Genomic DNA, 18,572 nt, shown 5'->3' on the forward strand with positions numbered 1-18,572 from the left:
AGCGTTTCCTTCCTTGCCCCGTCCCTGCCCCCTTGCTCCAGCCTGACTGGACTCAGATGCCCTGGAGGCTGAGGCCCAACTGGGCAGATCATGGGTCAAGGAGGCTCTGAGCCGGGCCCTTGTAGGGATGAGATCATCCCACAGGATGGTGAGGACACACACAGTGATGTAACCAGGGGCTTTAGCTCACAGTGGAAACATGGGGCTCGCTTTACAGTCAGGGCTGCCCAGAGTTTGTTCCTGGCCGACCCAGCTGCAGCCTCGCCTCCCTTGCTCCCTGCTCCTGTATGCAGTTCCTCAACATGCCCTCTGCTTTCCACCCTACACTCTACTGTTGTGGTTCATCTGTCAGGCATGCCCTTCCCACTCACCTCTTGTCTGTTTGCTCACTCATGCCCTTCCTTATTTACTCACTCATCCAACAGATTTTTATTAATTAACTACTATGTTCCATGCAATGTCTGAGATGGTGGGGTTATAGAAGTGAAGAAGAGATGATTCTGACTCACGCAGGACATAAGTCTAGGAGGGGAGACAGACAAGGAAATAGTCAGTTACAATATCGTGACTGGTGCTATGAAAGGGAAGCAGAGGCACTGAACCCACATTTTCTGAAATTCTACCCGCCCTTCGCAGCCATTTCAAATGCCACTCATGCCATAAAGCCTTCCCTGATTCCCCAGCCAGAGGTGCTTGTTCCCTTCTCTGTACCCTGAGCCCTTAGTGCGTTGCTTCATTCATTCATCTATAAATATTTAATGAGTGTTGATTCCATACCAGGCACTATTCTAGGAACTGGGGACATAGCAGCGAATAACACGGACAAGTCACGGAGCTGTTCTTTCCCCCGGGGGTTGGAGAAGAGGCATGTAAACTAACAAATTCATAAGGGTATAATCTGTCAGGTAGCAATGCATTCTGTGGAGAAAAAGAAACGTAAGAGCGATAAGAAGGCCAGGGAGAGAGAGTCGCTGTTTCACACAGGGTGGTAGGGAAGACCTCCCTGAGGAGGTCACACGCGAACAGGGGCAGAAGGAATCAGCTGTGATGCTCACATGGTGTTCGAGGCCTTGGGCCGTGTGGCTGGCCTGCGGCAGCAAGGCAGTGAGTGAGAGGAGGTGAGGCCAGTGTTGTAGGGGCCAAGATCATGAGGGCCTTAATCAGATGGGGGCTGTCAGGGTGTTTTGAGCAGAGGAGTGCTAGGACCTGATTTTATTTTAAAAGGCTCTGGATGCTGTGCTGAGAATGGGCTGAAGAGAGGCCAGGATGGAAGTAGTGAGATCAGCAAGGAGGTTGTTGCAGAAATTGAGGTGTGAGATGGACCAGGTTGATGGTGGGGAGTGGCAAGAAGTGACCAGATTCTGGATATATTCTTAAGGGAGGGCCATTAGGATGGTCTGATGGAGTGGGTGTGAGAAAAAGGAAAGAATAAAGGATTTCCTCCAGGGTTTTGGCCTGAGCCGAATCAGAACAATGAAGTTGCCATTTACCAAGATATGTGGGACCTGGCTTGGAAAGAGGAATGAGGATCTTGGCTTGGAACTTACTAAGTCTGATACTGATTAGATCTCCAAGTGGGGATAGGTACACAGTCAGAAATAAGAACTGAGAGTTCAAGGAAGAGGTCTGAGCTAGAGATACAAATTTGGGAGTCATGAGGATATAGATATTTAAAGGCCGCAGGGCAGGATTAGATCCCCTAGGTTATATGGATAGAGAATGGAAAACGGTTCTGAGGCTTGAGCCCTGGCGCATCTAACATTTATAGGCCTAGGTGGTGAAGAGGGGCAGGTGAAAGAGATTAGGAAAAGTGGCCAGTGAAGTAGGGAGAGTACTCAGAAGGAGTGGCATCCAGAAGCAAGTGAGGAAAGGTTTCAGGAAGGGAGGGTCACTGCTGATAGATGAGGCAGACGAGGCTTCAGAACGGCCAGGGGATTTGGCAATGTGCAAGTCATGGGTGACCTTGACAGGAGCATTCTGGTGCAGTGGTGTGTACAACAGCCTGACTGGAGGAGAGGGAGTGAGGACAGTGAGTACAGAAAACTCTTTCAAAGAATTTCTCTGTAAAGGAGGGAACAGAGAAATGGGGGCAGGGGCTGGAGGAGGATGTGGGCTCAAATGAAGTTCTTCTAAAAGGAGGGAGACAGTACAGCAGCTTCTATGTGGTAAGAATGACATAAGAGAGGAAAAGTTTGATGATACAGTAGAGAGGAGGAATAATTGTTAAGGAGATGTCCTTGATGAGACATCTCATCAAGAGGAGATGGGATCCAGTGAGGGTGGCTTTAGACAGGCATGTGGGCAGTGTACCTATAGACAGCAGGGATGGCAGAGCCTGCGTGCACAGATGCATGTGCACCCCTGCCTTTTGTGGAGGCCTGTCCTATCTTCTCTGTTGTATAATAGGTTCCCTGAGAGCACAGAGCTGTCTGTCAAGCTTCTGTAGCTTCATAACCTTGCTTGGCAGTCAGCACACACCTAATATATATATTTGAGGGAATATGTTTTAGGAGTCTTTGATTTCTAATAATCATTGCAAACTACTTGGAGTCAGCTTAAGAAATGAAGCAGATGTCATTCCACTGGGTTCGGATACTGGCTTAGTAGCCAGAAGTCTCCCATTTATGACCTATGCCATCCATATGTGGTGAAGCAGAATAGCAACTTTTCTTCCTAATACTCTAGAACCCCCAGCTCCCGGAAACCTCTCTAAACCAGTACTTTGTTGTTGAAATGTTGTGAACTGTTAGTGTCTGGAATTTTTTTTTCTAAGAAAAAAGATTAAAGTACTTCCTAGTAGGGAAAAAAAAAAAAGAAAGAAAGAAATGAAGCAGAATTCACTGATAAGGCTTAGATGGGTTTCTTGTGGAATTGACAAGTAGGAGTGTAGCTGTACCCAGACAGGGAATGGAGCTAGTATTTGGAAGGATGTTGGGACTCTTGTCTCATTTTTCTTATTGTATCCTGAACGTCAGCTTCACTTTCCATCTCGCTGTAGACCAACTTTGCTTCTCAGTCCGTGTGGCAGAACACAGCTGTACCCTTTCAAAGTTATTACTAGACACTAGGGTAGACTGTCTCTAGGTTCTTATTCCCAAATACTAGGTCAAAGAATTGGATTAGACTATCTGATACACAATCTGATACACATTACTGGACCAGTCAGTTATGTGGCCGTGGAGGCAGGGACAAGTGATTCTCACAGTTGGAAGCTCTCTTTGTATATAGGGCTGGAAGTCCAGAGAGGAGAGGCTGGGAAAACACCTCAGTCAGTTTCACAACAGTGAAAGGGTGGGAAGGTAGGTGTGGATGGGTGGATAGATGGATGATGACTGGTTGGATGGCTGGATGTTTTAGCTGTGTCATCAAGGAATACTAACAGTTCAGGAACCTGGAATGGGAGACAGAGGGCTCTTGGCAGTGGTGTTGATGTTGGGTGTTGGGGAAAGACCTCTGAGGGTAGAGCTGTTATTACAGTTAAGGATGTGAAACAGGCCACTGAGGAAAGGGAGCTTATTACTACCAGCCAAAGCTTTATGGAAATGCCCTGCTTCCCTTCTTACCAGAAGTTAGGAAGTTTGTCCTCTATACTTGCCTTCTAGCTGCTGAAGGGGAACAGTTTTCATGTTTGACAGGGCCTAGCTTCTAAAAATAAGCTGAGCCATATGATAGACCTCCTCTTCCTGCAAGCCTGGGGCAGGTGGTCTGGGGAAACCAGTCCTTCAGGTGGTCTGGGGAAGCCATGGCCTTCTGTTCTCTCCTCCCACAATTTTGGAACTGGTTTTCCTGCAACAAAATCTCCCGCTTTCTTCTTAGGATACCCAGAGCCAGAGGTGACCTGGTACAAGGATGATACAGAGCTGGACCGCTACTGTGGCTTGCCAAAATATGAGATCACTCATCAGGGCAACCGCCACACACTGCAGCTCTACAGGTGAGGGAGAGGGGCCTGTTCTGCTCTCTCCGCCCTCCCTAGGGTCCTATGGTCCAAGCCTGCCCTCAGAAATGGAGTCAGCTGGATGAAGATGTCCAGGCAGGATCAAGGGTTCTGCAGCTGAGTTGAACCACCTGGTGAATTGTGTCTGCCTGCCAGTGTCTGGGATCTCCTAAGGCCAGGGTGGGAGTATTTCTGACAGCCAGAGAGCTGAGCGCAACCAGTGGAGGTCCTGACCCACAGAAACATTTTCCATGAGGTCAGCTGCCAAAAAAAGCTCCTGTGTCATCCTTACTTCACGAGGGGCTGTGTGGGTCACCTGCTTTTGATGGGAGCTCTCCTGGGCCCCAAGTCTAATCCCTCCTGGAACAGCATGACCTTGGTCAGCTCCCACCCTCTTGCCAGCCTCAGTTTCCTCAGCTGTAATGGAGAGTGTTGGATGTGGTGACATCTGAGGCAGGGCGTGGCACTCAGGGCAGGATGGGCAGTGGGTGGGGCAGCACACCCAACTCAGGGAGGCCCTGGCTGCAGGGCGTGGGGGCTCTCACCTCCCTCTCATGCTCCTCCCTCTAGGTGTCGAGAAGAAGATGCTGCCATCTACCAGGCCTCTGCCCGGAATGCCAAAGGCATTGTGTCCTGCTCAGGGGTCTTGGAGGTGGGCACCATGACTGAGTACAAGATCCACCAGCGCTGGTTTGCCAAGCTGAAGCGCAAGGCTGCAGCAAAGCTGCGGGAGATTGAGCAGAGCTGGAAGCACGGGAAGGAGGTGGTGGGAGAGGCCGACACCCTGCGCAAGCTCAGCCCTGACCGCTTCCAGCGAAAGCGGCGGCTGAGTGGGGCCAAGGTGCCAGCCCCCTCAGCCCCAACCCGGGAGGCCGAGGATGGGACTCGCATGGTTTGGCAGGAAGGAGAGACTGAGCCTGATCGACACGCAGGTTTGGGCCTGATCAACAGTTTTGCTTCAGGAGAGGTGACCACCAATGGGGAGGCTGCCCCTGAGAATGGGGAGGATGGGGAGCATGGCCTGTTAACATACATCTGTGAGGCCATGGAGCTGGGGCCTCAGAGAGTCCCCAGAAAGGAGTCTGGGGCCAAGAAGAAAAAGAAAGATGAAGAACCTAAGCAAGGTCTACAGAAGCCAGAGTTAGAGAAGGCAGCTCGAAGCCACCGTTTCTCTGAAAATTATGTCCCCAGTTCAGACAAGCCTGACTCCCGTGGGACACAGGGGCCCATGGGTACGGAGAAGGTTCAGACCCGGCCCAGAGGCAGGGCCGCACGAGGGCCTGGGTCCTCTGAAGTGGATGGCACCAGGAAGCCTGCTTCTGCTGCAGGCACTCAAGACCAGGCCCAGAATGTCCCTGCCGCAGCCCCTGTCCCAGGCCCAGACCAGGAAGTGTATTTCTCCCTGAAGGACATGTATCTAGAGAGCACCTGGGCAGTCAGGCCTCAGGGGAGGGAGGAGTCCCAGACCCCCAGCGGCAGGGCCCCTGGAGAGATGCCCTCAGGGAAGGCACCCAGCAAGGCTGGAGGTGAGAGGGGGCCTGCAGCCCCTGGCCAGCCCATGTCCTCAGCCCCTCAGCAGACTAAGCTGTTCAACAGGAAGAGATTTGCCCCTCCGAAGCCCAAAGGGGAGCCCACCACCAGCAGCAAGCCAGATTCTTCCCTGAGTCAAGATCCAGAACCTGGGGCCCAGGACCAAGGGAAGGCCACGCCTCAGGCCTCTGCCCAAGTGCCCACACCCCCCGCCCGGCGGAGACACAGCACCCGGGATAGCCCACTGCAGGGGCGAGCAGCCCACAGGACTCCAGGAAAGGTAAGCATGGGTGTTGGGTGCCTGGAGGCCACTCAGGGAAGCTGACCTCATGGAAACTCTTGCTACAACAGCTCGGCAGCCAGTGAGCAGCGGGATATTTATAGAAGCGGGTGAGGTGGGGATGGAGTGCCAGCCAGGAGCAGGGGACCACAGGTCTGGCCCTCTCTCCAGGCAGTCCCCAGATGCCAGGCATGTGGGCAGCACAGCCTGACAGTGACCCTTTTCTCTGACAGCATGGGAGTTCACTGCCAGGGGTCTGTACCCCAGAGGGAAGTGGAGGAAGACAGTGTTCTTTGGGGAGGAAAAGGGAGGGAGAGAGTGATGAGTGTCTGTAGTGTGCAGTGGATCTTGACCTGGATGCTTATTAGAATATTTAAAAAATATCCAATATCCAGAAAATTCTGGCTTAACCCAGGTTTTTATCTAAGATTTTGGATCTGGTAACCTATATGCAAATCTGACTACCCTTAAAATTGTGTGATCTTGGGCAAGCCATAAAACCATAATAGTAATAATGCCTACTTCGTAGGGCTGTTGTGAGAACCAGAGTGCTTGGCACAAGGCCTGGTGCATGTTAAGAATGAAATAAATGGCGGTAAGTTTAAGGTATTAGCTGGGAACAGAAGTGCTGTCATTTTCTGACTATCAGGTAGTGAACAGAGGAAAGAAGTTTTGTGTGGAGATGGGTGTATCTACTCTTCAAAGAAAGAGGCAGATGGGTGACATTAAGTATTAAGGAGTTTGATGGGGGGGAAAGAGGGAAGGGAGGAACGGGATTGAGAGGATTGACAGAAGAGAAACAGTTTGTCCCATTTGGTCAGTGTTTCATGTTTCAGGGGGCAAACGGCAGGCAGTTATTTCACAGGAGTTTAGAGAGACGGAGTGACTTATAGTGGGGCAGAAAGAAGACAGTATTTCTTACGAGTGGCAGAAAGAAAAAGCATTTCAGGAGTGGGAGTGGGGTGGATAAAGTAGATAGGATATAGTTATACTGAGAAATTAGTGGTGGTTTGTCTGAAATTCAAATTTAAGTGGGTGTCCTGTGTTTCTCTTTGCTAAATCTGACAACCCTAAGTGGAGACAGCATTTTGGCGGGAACTAAGATGACATTGTTTCTTGGGATGGAGGAAACAGGAGCGTGGGTCCCAGGCAACAGAAGGAGCAGCTGCAAGCAGTGTGTCATAGGAGTCAGGGCAGAGGACAGATGGCTTCTTAGAACAGTGAAGGGAAACACATGAGGGACAAGCCCCGCAGTATCTCCTGGAGGGCAATGGGAAAGGGATGCTTGGTGGGGAACGGGGGGTGAGGGGGCTGCCTTTCCCATGGAGAGAACTCTCACAGGGCAGGAGGGAGAGACCAGTTTTAAGGGTGGTCAGGGGAAATGGTTTTATTTCAGTGGGTGCTGAGGTTAGTCTGTGGGGACAGTAGTTCAGAGGTCTTTGGAGTGGGGTGAACCTCAAACCAAACTCTGTGGACTCTGTTCATGACTCTCACCCCTGCATGCGTGGTCTCAGGAGATTTCAGGAGATGGAGAGGTGAGTTCCTAGTGGCCCAGGTGGGGCCCCTCCATGTGGCTGACAGCCCACAGGCTGGACAGCAGGGCCTACTGTAGGGATGGCCCTCATGGACCCCTCCTGGGGAGCACATTTGGAAAGAGACCAGGCTGGTGGCCAAGGCTGTGAGTGACTCTAGCTTTTCCACCCACAGCAGTGGCAAATATCACAGCCAGGACGGCAAGACCCTCTTTGCCTCCCAAATGTGGGAAGAATGGGCTTGGGCAGTGCAGGTACAGGAGAAGCTGTCTACAGAGGTTCTGCTGTTCCTGCAAAGAGCTTTTGTGACTTTTATTTTACTTTTTTATGCTTAAAAAATGTAAATATATCATACATGTGAAAAAGGCATTTAACATTTATGTAAATGTTGAAGCTGTTGCTTTTTAGTGGCTGAATTTGACTGGTTTTTAATGTTCTCATTCTACTAAATATACATATACATATTTTTTTAATCTATTTTTCTGGTTGTGAAAGAAACACATGGCCATAGTAAAAAATATGGGGGGAAATTCTAAAAATTCAGAAGAAAAAGTAAAAATTCGCTATAATTCTACCACCTAGAGACATCTTGGTATATCTACCAATCTTTTTATAATGCATTTTATTATTTTTTAAATTTAATTTACATTGTTACTCAGTTTTACATCTTGCTTTCTTTATTCCTGATTATTTCATAAACATTTTCTCATGGTTCCTAAAATTATCTGAAAAACATCATTTTTAGTGGTTATGTAGATGCCACAATATGCCTATTTTTATCATTTCTTCCAAAGTGTTTATGTTTTCCTTCCTTATTCCAAGGTTAGTTAAATATAAATCTATATTTTTATGATTTTTGTTGTTTGAATTCCTTCATTTGACGTTTAAATTAACCTGGAATTTATTGGGGAGTATAGCATAGCATCAGTCTCTAGCTCAGTTTTTGGTTAATAAGTAGGTAATTTCCCCCAATATCAATCTTTGTGGAATAGTCAACCTTTTCCTATTAGTTTGTGATTCTTTCTTTATATACTAATTTTTATATCCACTAAAGACTTTTTGTTCCCATATATAAATCTATCATAATTCATTAATCTGTTTATTGACTTTTATAACAGAATGATCTCATTTTTATTGTAGCTTTAATTTCTGGCAGAGCAACCCTCTTATACTTCTTTTAAACATTTTTTGAGCTAATCTCTCTTATTTATGCCTCTTGTTTAGAATCATTGTTTGAATTTTTCCGAACTCCCAGATACCATTGATTTTTACCCTGTATCTTTATATTCACCATTTTTAAAAACCACATTTTAAAAAAAAGTGATTAATTATTTTTAATAAGATCAAAAGCCTATTAAATCCTTTCATGGAAGACTAGTCAGATTTGAATTTTGAATGGTCTTTTAGTAGAATTTGCTGATATATATTTTTAAACAGCTTTATTGAGGTATAATTTATATACCAATAACATTCACCTGTTTAAAGTGTCCAATTCAATATATACAACTCAGAGTTGTGCAGCCATCATCACAATCCAGTTTTAAAACATTTCCATCACCTTAAAAATATCCTTGTTCATTTATGCAGTTAATTCTTGTTCCAACCCCAGACCCAGGCAACCACTAATCAGCTTTCTGTCTCTATACCGTTGGTACTTTGAGACTGCATTAAGTAGAAGAATTAATTTGGAAAAATCATTATCTTAACATTAGCTTTCTTTCTTTCTTTACTTCCATTATTCAGGCCTTCTTTCTTATTTCTTTTTAAGTTCTGTTATTTTCTTCATATGGGTCCAGCATATATCTTGTTAGCATTAGATATTTTAAGGGTCTCTGTGTCTGGGATATAATACTGCTGCTCCCCTACTCTGTCCTGATTTCCTTTCCTGGAAATAAGGGTTATCTCTGGCAGCTCAAGTTAGGCTTCCATTTTGGTTATAAATGAGGAGCAGGTGATAAAACTGAGTCCTCTTGGGTTGTGAAGAATGCCCAGAGACCCTCTCCTTGAGCCCAGCCACGCTATTCAGGGAGCACTTTCCCTGGGCAGAAGCAGACTTGCCTAAAGGCACTTGGTGAATGGGAACTGGCCTTCAATGCCCTCAAAGCTTGCTTTTTGTACCCTAATTTGAGATCTTCTCTGAGACTGGTTCAGATCTCTGGACCTGAGGTGCAGGGGCTTGGGGATGTGGTGAAACACCCCATCTGCTCAGATCCTCCTAGCGGACAGTATAGGCATGAGAGAGCATGGCTGAATGCCTTAAGCCCTCAGAATGTCTCTTCTTGAGAAATCCTGTAAGTCCTGAGGATGATCATCTCAAGATGTGGGAACACCCCTCTTATAATTAGGGCTCTTTGATTTTCAGGAAATACATGAATATAAGTGTTTTCTGGCAGCTGTTGAGGGGGAGGGCTTGAAGAGAGAGATGATCTTTGCCTTAAGGAATTACCTAATGAATCAAGGGGATTAGACTTAACACCAAATCATAAGTTCAAAGAGGCTGTGGTGAAAGTTAATGCAGGAGGTGTTCAGGGAGGGAGGGTTGGGTGATCTGCCTTCATGAGGGGAGGCATTAGTATGAACAGAGAGAGCTCTAGGAGAAGCCCTTTAGATCAGGCTTGAGAGATAGGAAAGCGGTCTTCTGGTAGTGACAGTAGTGGTAGCAGAAGCCACGGAGATCTAAAACTTTGACAGAGGAGAATCGGCCCCCCTTCCCCCTTCAGAGGAGCTGGGATCAATCCTGTTGCTTTTTCTCTCTCCTGGGTATTCTTCTGTGGCCAAGACACCAGCTCATGTGTGAAAGTATGTGACAGAGGGGTAAATGAAGCCCCATCCATCTGGCCAGAGGACTGACTGGAAAAGTGAATCCTAGGGACCCAGAAAGTAAAGGGTAGATCATGGGGAGGAAGAAGTTTAGGAAAGTGACTTCATAAGCTGTTTATAAATTCCTGGGCTTATTCCCAAGCTGTGTGTGGATCTGGTTCTGAACATCGTATTAAGAACTTTGAGAAAAGAACTGAGACCATCATTCAAGTCCCAGACTGGCCACCGGGTGGCACACATATAGGACAGATCTGATAGCACTGCAAAGATTCTGAAAATGGAACTGACATTGAAACTACAACCTCAGAAGGTTGAACAGAACTTGCAGCCTGAACACAACCAGGTATATTGCTAAGTCAAAAATATTAATACTCTTTATAGGATTTATACAGGAGAACAGATCTCATAATATTCAAAATGTCCAGGATATAGTAAGTATTACTTAGCATATGAGAAAATCAGGAAACTTTCAACTTGCATGTGAAAATGCAGTTAATGTCAAGATGGCAGAGATGTTGGAATTATCTGACTTTAAAGCAGCTACTACAAAAATGTGACAAAAAGTAAGGGTGAACACTCTGGAAATAAATGGAAAGATAGAAAGTCTTGGCAAAGAAATACGAAACATAAAGGATCAAGTGTTAGAACTGAAGAATACAATAATTGAAATAAGAAGATTTGCTGGTTGGCAAGATGCAGAATGAAGACGACAGAGGAAAGTCAGTGCACTTGACTTTTAATTTTAATAATCAGAAGTATTCAATTTGAATAATAGAAAAAGAAATGATCAGAACCTCAGGGAATCTGTGGTGGAATATAAAAATGTCTAACATTCATGTCACTGGGTACCCAGAAGAAGAGGAGAGAGGGAATGTGGTACAGAAAAAAATATGTAAAGAAATAATGTCTGAAAACTTCCCAAATTTGGCAAAAGACACAAACTTACAGATCAAGAAGTTCAGCAGATAGGAAACACCCATGGAATTCCATGCCAAGAAACATTATAGTCAAATTGCTAAGAACTAAAGACAACAATAACAACAAAATCTTGCAAATAGAGAAAAAATAATGCACTATTTATAGGGGTACAACTCAAATGACTGCAGGTTTCTCATCAGAAACAATGGAGGTTAAAAAAGAAGTAAAATAGGAAGTGAAACTATAATACATTAAAATTTTGGATGCTGCCAAATCAGTGTCTTAAGGGAAATTTATAGCATTAAATATTAAAAAAGAAGAAAGATCTCAAATCAATAATCTAAACTCTCATATTGAGAAACTAGAAAAGGAAGAACAAAATAAACCTAAAGCAAGCAGAAGGAAAGAAACAATAAAGAAAAGAACAGAAAACAATGAAATTGAAAACAGAAAAACTAGGAAAAAAATAAACTAAGCCAAAATCTTGTTATTTGAAAAGATCAATAATATTGATAACCCTCTAGCAAGACTCAAAAAAAAAAAAAAAAAGAAAAAGAAAAAGAAAAGAAAGAAGACAGAAATTACTTGCACTCAGAATGGAAGAGGAGCTTGATTGTGATCATTTCACAGTATATACCAAAACATCAAGTTGTACACTTTAAGTGCATACTATTTTATTTGTCAATTACATCTCAAAGTTTTTTTTAAAAAAATGAATGAAAGGGAATATCACTAGAGACCCTGCAAACATTAAAAGAATAATAGAAGACTACTATGAAGAAAAAAAAAAACACTCAAGTTCAACAATTAACATTAAATAAAACAATTTAAAAAACACAAACTTCTAAAACTCTTGCAAAAATTAAAGAAGATAATTTGAATAAGCCTATAACTGTTAAAGAAATTGAATTTGTCTTTTAAAATCTTCCCCCTAAAATCTTTAGGGCCAGATGGTTTCACCGGGAAATTATACCACACATTTAAAGATGACGAAGCCTCAGTTTGAGCCCTGGAAGTAAATTCCAGGTCTTGACACTGCCCGGCTTCATCCCTATTAAGCCCCTGGTTTTGTCTCCTGCCCCGCTAAACCAGCACTCCAGGGCCATGCCCTCTTAGAGGGTTATAAGCCATAGTACTTGTCATTAAGTGGTTTATTCCTGTGAACCTCCTATGTGCCTCAGAACCTAACAATGTTCTTCGTAATGAAAAAATCTCACAGAGAACCAGGAGGTTCACCCCAGCTCACACAATTTTTATTTTTAAGAAATACGCGACATTTCTCCTTATCTCTTTACATAGTTCCAGATGCAGACACACACCCAACAGTGTTTAGAGGGATATGTCTTTGTAGAAGTGTTCAGAAAGTATTCAACCAATCATTCACCACTATGTACCAAGTCTAACCCTGAGCCTGTGCTGGGCCCTTTTGGGAGGGGAAGAGTTCACAGGTTAGCAGGTGACACGTGCATGAAACAAATAACTACCACACAGAATGAGGGTATAATGATGGAATTAGGTACATTTGTCATGAGTACCTAGGATAGGAAGCCGCTTACATTTTGGGAAGTGGAGGAGGGAATTCAGAAGTCTTCAAAGAAGAGAAGAAACTTGAGTGAAACCTTAGGAAAGAGAAGGAGTCCTCCAGGTGATCAATGAGAAGGCTGAGAATGTCCAGCAGAGAAAAAACAAACTGGTTACAAAATAGCACAGTAGTCAGTATGATAAGTTAGTGTTGTTGGATGGAGGGACCCAGGAGATAAACCTGGAGAGACAGACCTGAGACCCTTGCTGAAGGATGGGCCTCACTGATCTCACAAGGGTCTATTTACTTATTTATTTTCATTCTTCATTGAATTTTGTTGAATATGTGTCATAGGCGCATGCTATAAAATTCAAAAAGTATGAAAAACATTTACAGAATATTAAAATTTTCCCTCTTTCTCTACAACCACCACCCCATTCCTCTTCCTAAATTCAGTTGCTGTTACTGGTGTCTTGAGGATTCTTCCAGAGCTATTTTCTGTGCATTTACAATTATGTGTGTGTGTCTGTATTTTCCACACAGAGGTGGCATATGATACTTTCTATCCTGTACCTTACCTTTTTATTTGGATATTTATTTTATTTGGGATGTGGATATACCATAATTCACTGCATCAGTCTTATATTGATATAGTTCAGGTAATTTCTAGTCTTTTCCTATTATAAACTATGCTGCTGTGAATATCCTTTTATATATATCCTTGTACATGAAAACACATCTATAGGATAAATTCCTAGGAATGGAATTGTTGGGTCAAAGAGTGTCAGCATTTTTAATTCTACTAGATAATGCCAAATTCCTGTCCATAGAGGCTTTGCAGATGCCTGTTTCCCCATACCCTGGCCAGCAGACAATGTTCTTAAATTTTTTGCTCTTTTAGGCTGGGGCTTTTAGGCTTTATCTTGTAAGTGATGATAAGCCACTGAGAGGCTTTTAAGCAGGGTAGTGTCACAATCAGATTTATATTTTGGAAAGATCACTTGAGCGGCATTGAGGATACGGTTTTAGTAGAGGCAAGATGAGAGTCATGGATACCAATTAGGAGGCTTTACTGTAGTCCAAGCAAGACAGAATTGTCGGCAGCTTAGATTAGGCTGTTGGCAATGGAGACAGAGAGAAGGGAATGGATATTGAGATTCTGAAGAAGTAGATTCAGTAGGATTCAGGGACTGCTTAGTCTTGGGGTGAGGGGGAATGAAGATAGCTTTTATCAAAAGTTCTGTTCACATGAGTCTTGTGAGCAAAGTCAGCATTTTCTTTGTAAATTTATAGCTTTCACGTCCATATTAATATTTCCTAATCCTAGAATATAAGAAGTTAACGGAAGGTGCTATTATATTACTAAGTGCTGTTTACTGGCTCCAAGGCATTTTTGTCTGTTCATATCTTACTGGCTGTCAGAGAAGTTGGAGGAGCGTTTTTATTAACATACTTCAGTCAGTCAGACTTACATTTGATGGCTCCTGATATTCACCAAGCTCTTCTATTTTTCTTATATTTATACCATTCATTCAAAATTCCATATTCAGTAAAATAACTTTAAATTCTATACTTAATTTAAATATAATTTAATTATATATTAGTCTTTCATTATATGATCTGTTTACTTTGGTTTTGTGTGTGGTTCTTCTTATACTTAGAAATATTTGTGTGTAGTAATTTATAATTTAAATTTTATAAAATATCAGTTATTTTATGTGTTGTGTCAGTGTCTTTTAATTTTTTATGATGAGCAATGTTCAAGTGTTTCCACCACCTCCCTACCTTTTTTCCCTTTCATTTTCTGTCTCCTATTAGCCCAAAGTTTTATTTCTAAGGGACTGTCTGTATAGTTAAATATCCTGTCTTCCTGTTACCTGGGTTTTCAGCTTTGAGTCATCCTTTGATTGCAGGCTTGTATAAGTGATACAATCTAGGCACTTAACTCCACTTGTCACCTCCCTCCCCTTCCCATTCTGTGCTACTTATATCATTTCTGCATTGTCAGGGCACAAACACTGACGTTCTGATCTACCACTCTAAACTTTTTTGATTTTAGTCTTGGTTCTATGGTTAAGTATTTAATGCTTACCATCAGTTCTTTTGCCTTGATTTCCCTGACCATCTTTTGGTTGACCCAAGTTTATTCTCCAGTAGTTTTTCCCTCCAGGGCCCCAGGAATAACATTCCTTAAGTCCTGTATGTTTAAAAACAATTTTCTTAACAATTTTCAGGAAGTTTCTTCAGGAGTGTATTTTTGCTGTTTTTTGAGATCTGTCTCTGGCAGGCTGTTCTACTTTTCTTCCCCTGACTCCATTGGACACCTCTCTTATGTGTCTTCTGTTTGACTTCCACCCAGTGCTCCATGATCCTACAGCTCTTGCAATCTCCCAGAGTTTCATCTGTCTGCTTTTGGCAGCTCTTAGCCATTTTTTTTTTCCCTAGAGACTGTGGGTTTTATTTGCCTCCAGGTTCACTAACAATGGAATTTGCTCTGTTTTTTCTTATTTTTTTGTTGGTTTTGATTATATCCAAGAGGAAAAGAGGCAAATTACTGTTTTATGCCAGTATGTTTAGACAGAAAGTCCTTTAATTATATTTAAATGCATGATGTTATAGTATAACAGCAAAGGACATGGGATTTGAAGCTAGACACACCTGGCTTCTAAGCTAAACTCTACCACCTTACCATCTGATAATGGGCAAATAACATTCCTTCTTTGACCACTGGTGTTCTCATCTCTAAAATAGAGATAATTCTCATATTGTTGTGAGGAGTAAGTGAGGTTTATATATAAAATAAATAGAGGCCTAGCATAGTATTTTGCAAATAGTGGGTGTTCAGAGGGGTAATGTTACAATGTTTCATTGATGTCCTGGCATAGGTGTCATTCATAATTCCTTTAACCCTCTCACTTTGGATGGCATTGTGTAATTACCATTCACTCAATGTGAATGGTGGATGCTGTCACTGATGCTGTCAAGGAGACCCTTTGGCATTCTCCCACTTCACCCGTAATTCTGTGCAGGGCAATTAGTGCCACAAGAAGGGGACAGATTGATACTCAGAAGCCTTAGGGAGAGACACTGTCCTCCAAGTGGCAGGGGTGAGGGGTGGGATAGAACTGGAGCAGGGTCTTTCAGGAAAGGCAGGATTCCTTGAGGTAGAGGTGGGAAGGGGCAGAGCTAGATCTGGATTTCGGATATTCCCTGGTCTAGATCCTGGGATCAGGGATTGGGGTGGGTGGGCTTGGGATTTTGTTACCCCTAGCAGGCCTGAGAAACCACGTGGCAGGATTCCAGTCATGGCAGTTCTGGATGAGGTCAGAGGAGGCTGGGATGCTGGATTGGAAGGAGATCCTAAGGCACATGTAGTTAAGTTTTTGCTTTTGTCCATATGTTTTCAGGTCCAGGAGTCCCAGGCAACCATGGCTCCTGCCGTATCATCCAGCAACAGCTCTGATACAGTCCCTGCTGGGTGCAGCACCTCCAGAAGTCAGGGCATCATTGAGCCCATGGATACAGAATCCCAGGAGGATAGGAGAACATCTGCTGATCAGAAAACTGGAGGCAAGAAGATTACAGAGGTGGATAGGAAGATGCAGGTGCATGGGAGGACACAGGGAGACAGAACACAAACAACCCAGAGGACACAGGCAGATAGGAAGATGCAGGTGGATGTTGTGACACAAGAAAGTGAGAGGGCAGAGTCAGACAGGAATTCCCAGAAGGATGTGGTGGCACAAGAAAGGGTGGGGACACAGACAGATGGGAGGACACAGGCAGACAGGAAGACACAGGCAGATGAGATGACGCAGGAACACAGACGAGTGCAGGAAGACAAGAGGACACAGTCAGCGGGGAGCACTCCCACAGCCGTGAAAGGTCAGTCAGAGAAGGAATCGCCGACCAATCTCAGCCCGCGGTCCAGAGCCCTGGAACACCCACCTTCAGAGGATCCTGGGTCTCCTCAGACTATTGAATGTTTTGAACAGACCCCAGAAGAATTATCTATCCCAGACAAACCTGGTTTTCTGCTCAGATCTGACAAGGCAGCAAGAACAGCCCCGGAGAACCATGAGAAAGCTGTGCTGGGTCCCCTGGCAGGGGGCCTCCCACTCCGGGCACAGCTGCCTCCTGAGGGTAGTTTGGAGCAGATGGGAGAAGAGAGATGTGGAGGGCCGAAGTGGTCAGGTCCAGAGAAGGACAAGCCAGAAGAGGGCCTGTTCCAGGGCCCCAAGGAGGAGCAACGGGAAGAAGTGCTGTCTGTGGACTGGGGTGGCTGTCCTCCAGCTGGCCTGAGCCCGCAGGTGCCCCCTCCACCCTCCGTTCCCAGGACTAGCCTGACTGATCATTCACAGCAGGGGCTGCCTGGCACCCCAACTTCTCCCCAAGTGAGTGCAACTGCCTTCCTGCCCTCAGGGAACCAGGCCTTGCCGAGTTCTGCCCCTGGACTGCACCTGGGGCCAGGGACCCCCACCCAGAGTCACCCACCAGAAACCATGGCAGCAAACACTGAGGGGGCCTGTGCCAAGGTGCCAGATGTGGAAGGGAGGACTTCAGGTCCCAGGACCTGTGACCCTGGCCTCATAGATTCCCTGAAGAACTACTTGCTCCTGCTGCTAAAGCTATCCAGCTCAGAGATGAGTGGAGGGGGCACAGAGTCCCAGGGGGAAGCTGCCATTGGGGGTCTGGTGCCCTCGCCTACACTGATCCCTACTGTGGAAGTGGCCGGTCTGAGTCCACAGACATCGAGGCGCATCCTGGAGCGTGTGGAGAACAACCATCTGGTGCAGAGTGCGCAGACCCTGCTCCTGAGCCCCTGTACTTCCCGCCGCCTCACCGGCCTCCTGGACCGCGAGGTGCAGGCCGGCCGTCAGGCCCTGGCTGCTGCCCGGCGCTCTGGCCCCAGCCCCCTCTCCGTCCCTGCCATTGTGGTAGGTGAAGAGGAAGGCCCTGGGCTGGCCTCAGAAAGATCCAGTGAGGGTGAGGGAGAGGTTTCCCTTGAGAGGCCTGGCCTCCTGGGGACCTCCCAGGAGAGTAGCATGGGTGGGCCACTGAGGGAGGTGGGTGGGCAGGCAGCCCCTGGGCAGGGAGTGCTGTCAGCAGAGAGCAGAGCCCAGGAGGCCTTCCAAGAGAAGGAGGCCCCAGGGGAAGCTCTGACAGGTCTCCCCGCAGCTACACCTGAGGAACTGGCTTTGGGGGCCCGGAGGAAGAGATTCCTCCCTAAGGTCAGAGCAGCAGGAGACGGGGAGGCAACTAAGCCTGAAGAAAGGGAAAGCCCCTCGGTTTCCCCCCGGGGGCACAGGAAGGGCCTTGCACCTGGGTCCCCAGGGACTCCAGGGCGGGAGAAACGCTCCCCTACTCAGGGCAGAAAGGCAGGCATGCTGGAGGTGCCGCGGGCAGAGGAGGACCCAGCAGCAGGAGACCTAAGCTCCAGCCCCAACAAGGCCAGCAGTCCAGATGCAGAGCTGGCCCAGGATGAAGGCAAGCAAGATACTCTGGCCAAGCCGAGGAAAGCCAAAGACCTGCTGAAAGGTGAGCAGTGGAAGGGATGGGTACCACATCATGGAAGTGGGCTGCCCAGAAGAGGACACTGCTGGGGTGACACGTGCCCGCTAGGGGTTTACAGTGTGCCTTCATAAAGGTATCCTTGTGTAATAATCCCACAGGCTTTGGAATCAGAAAGGCCCAGTTCTTGTCCTGGCTCTGCCTCTTGAGCTGGTAATGGTACCAACTTGGTAACACTGTGAGGGTTAGATGGGAGAGAATAAATCAAGTATTTAGCACAGGGCCTGGCTTCCATAGCGTTCTGTCTCTGTCATCATCACCACCACTGTAGTCCCCTCTCTGCAGACTTGTCCCAGTACAGAGTGGTACAGACAGGATTCAAGTGCAGCTTCCTAGAGTCAGGAGCCTAGACTGCAAATTGAAGTTCCTCCCTTGACTGCTGTCTGTGTCCTCAGCTGTGAGGTTCTCCCTGGCCTGGAGTCGGGGTACAGTAGTGGGTTCTTTCTAGATAAGATGTGTGTT

At 45.8% G+C, this 18,572-nt stretch overlaps 1 protein-coding gene across 3 annotated transcripts in view; it reads left to right on the forward strand.

The window, feature by feature from the left end:
- The window catches only part of ALPK3 (alpha kinase 3), a 47,647-nt gene that overhangs the window by 15,342 nt on the left and 13,733 nt on the right, over positions 1-18,572 (forward strand). For all 3 annotated transcript variants that reach the window (XM_031440625.2, XM_031440626.2, XM_031440627.2), the window contains 3 exons: positions 3,817-3,934; positions 4,508-5,747; positions 15,947-18,077. In XM_031440625.2, coding sequence (XP_031296485.2) covers positions 3,817-3,934; positions 4,508-5,747; positions 15,947-18,077 — 3,489 coding nt within the window. The remainder of the gene's footprint in view (positions 1-3,816; positions 3,935-4,507; positions 5,748-15,946; positions 18,078-18,572) is intronic.

This window comes from Camelus dromedarius, chromosome 29 (assembly GCF_036321535.1).
Source record: "Camelus dromedarius isolate mCamDro1 chromosome 29, mCamDro1.pat, whole genome shotgun sequence".
In the NCBI taxonomy this organism is placed as follows: Eukaryota; Metazoa; Chordata; class Mammalia; order Artiodactyla; family Camelidae; genus Camelus; species Camelus dromedarius.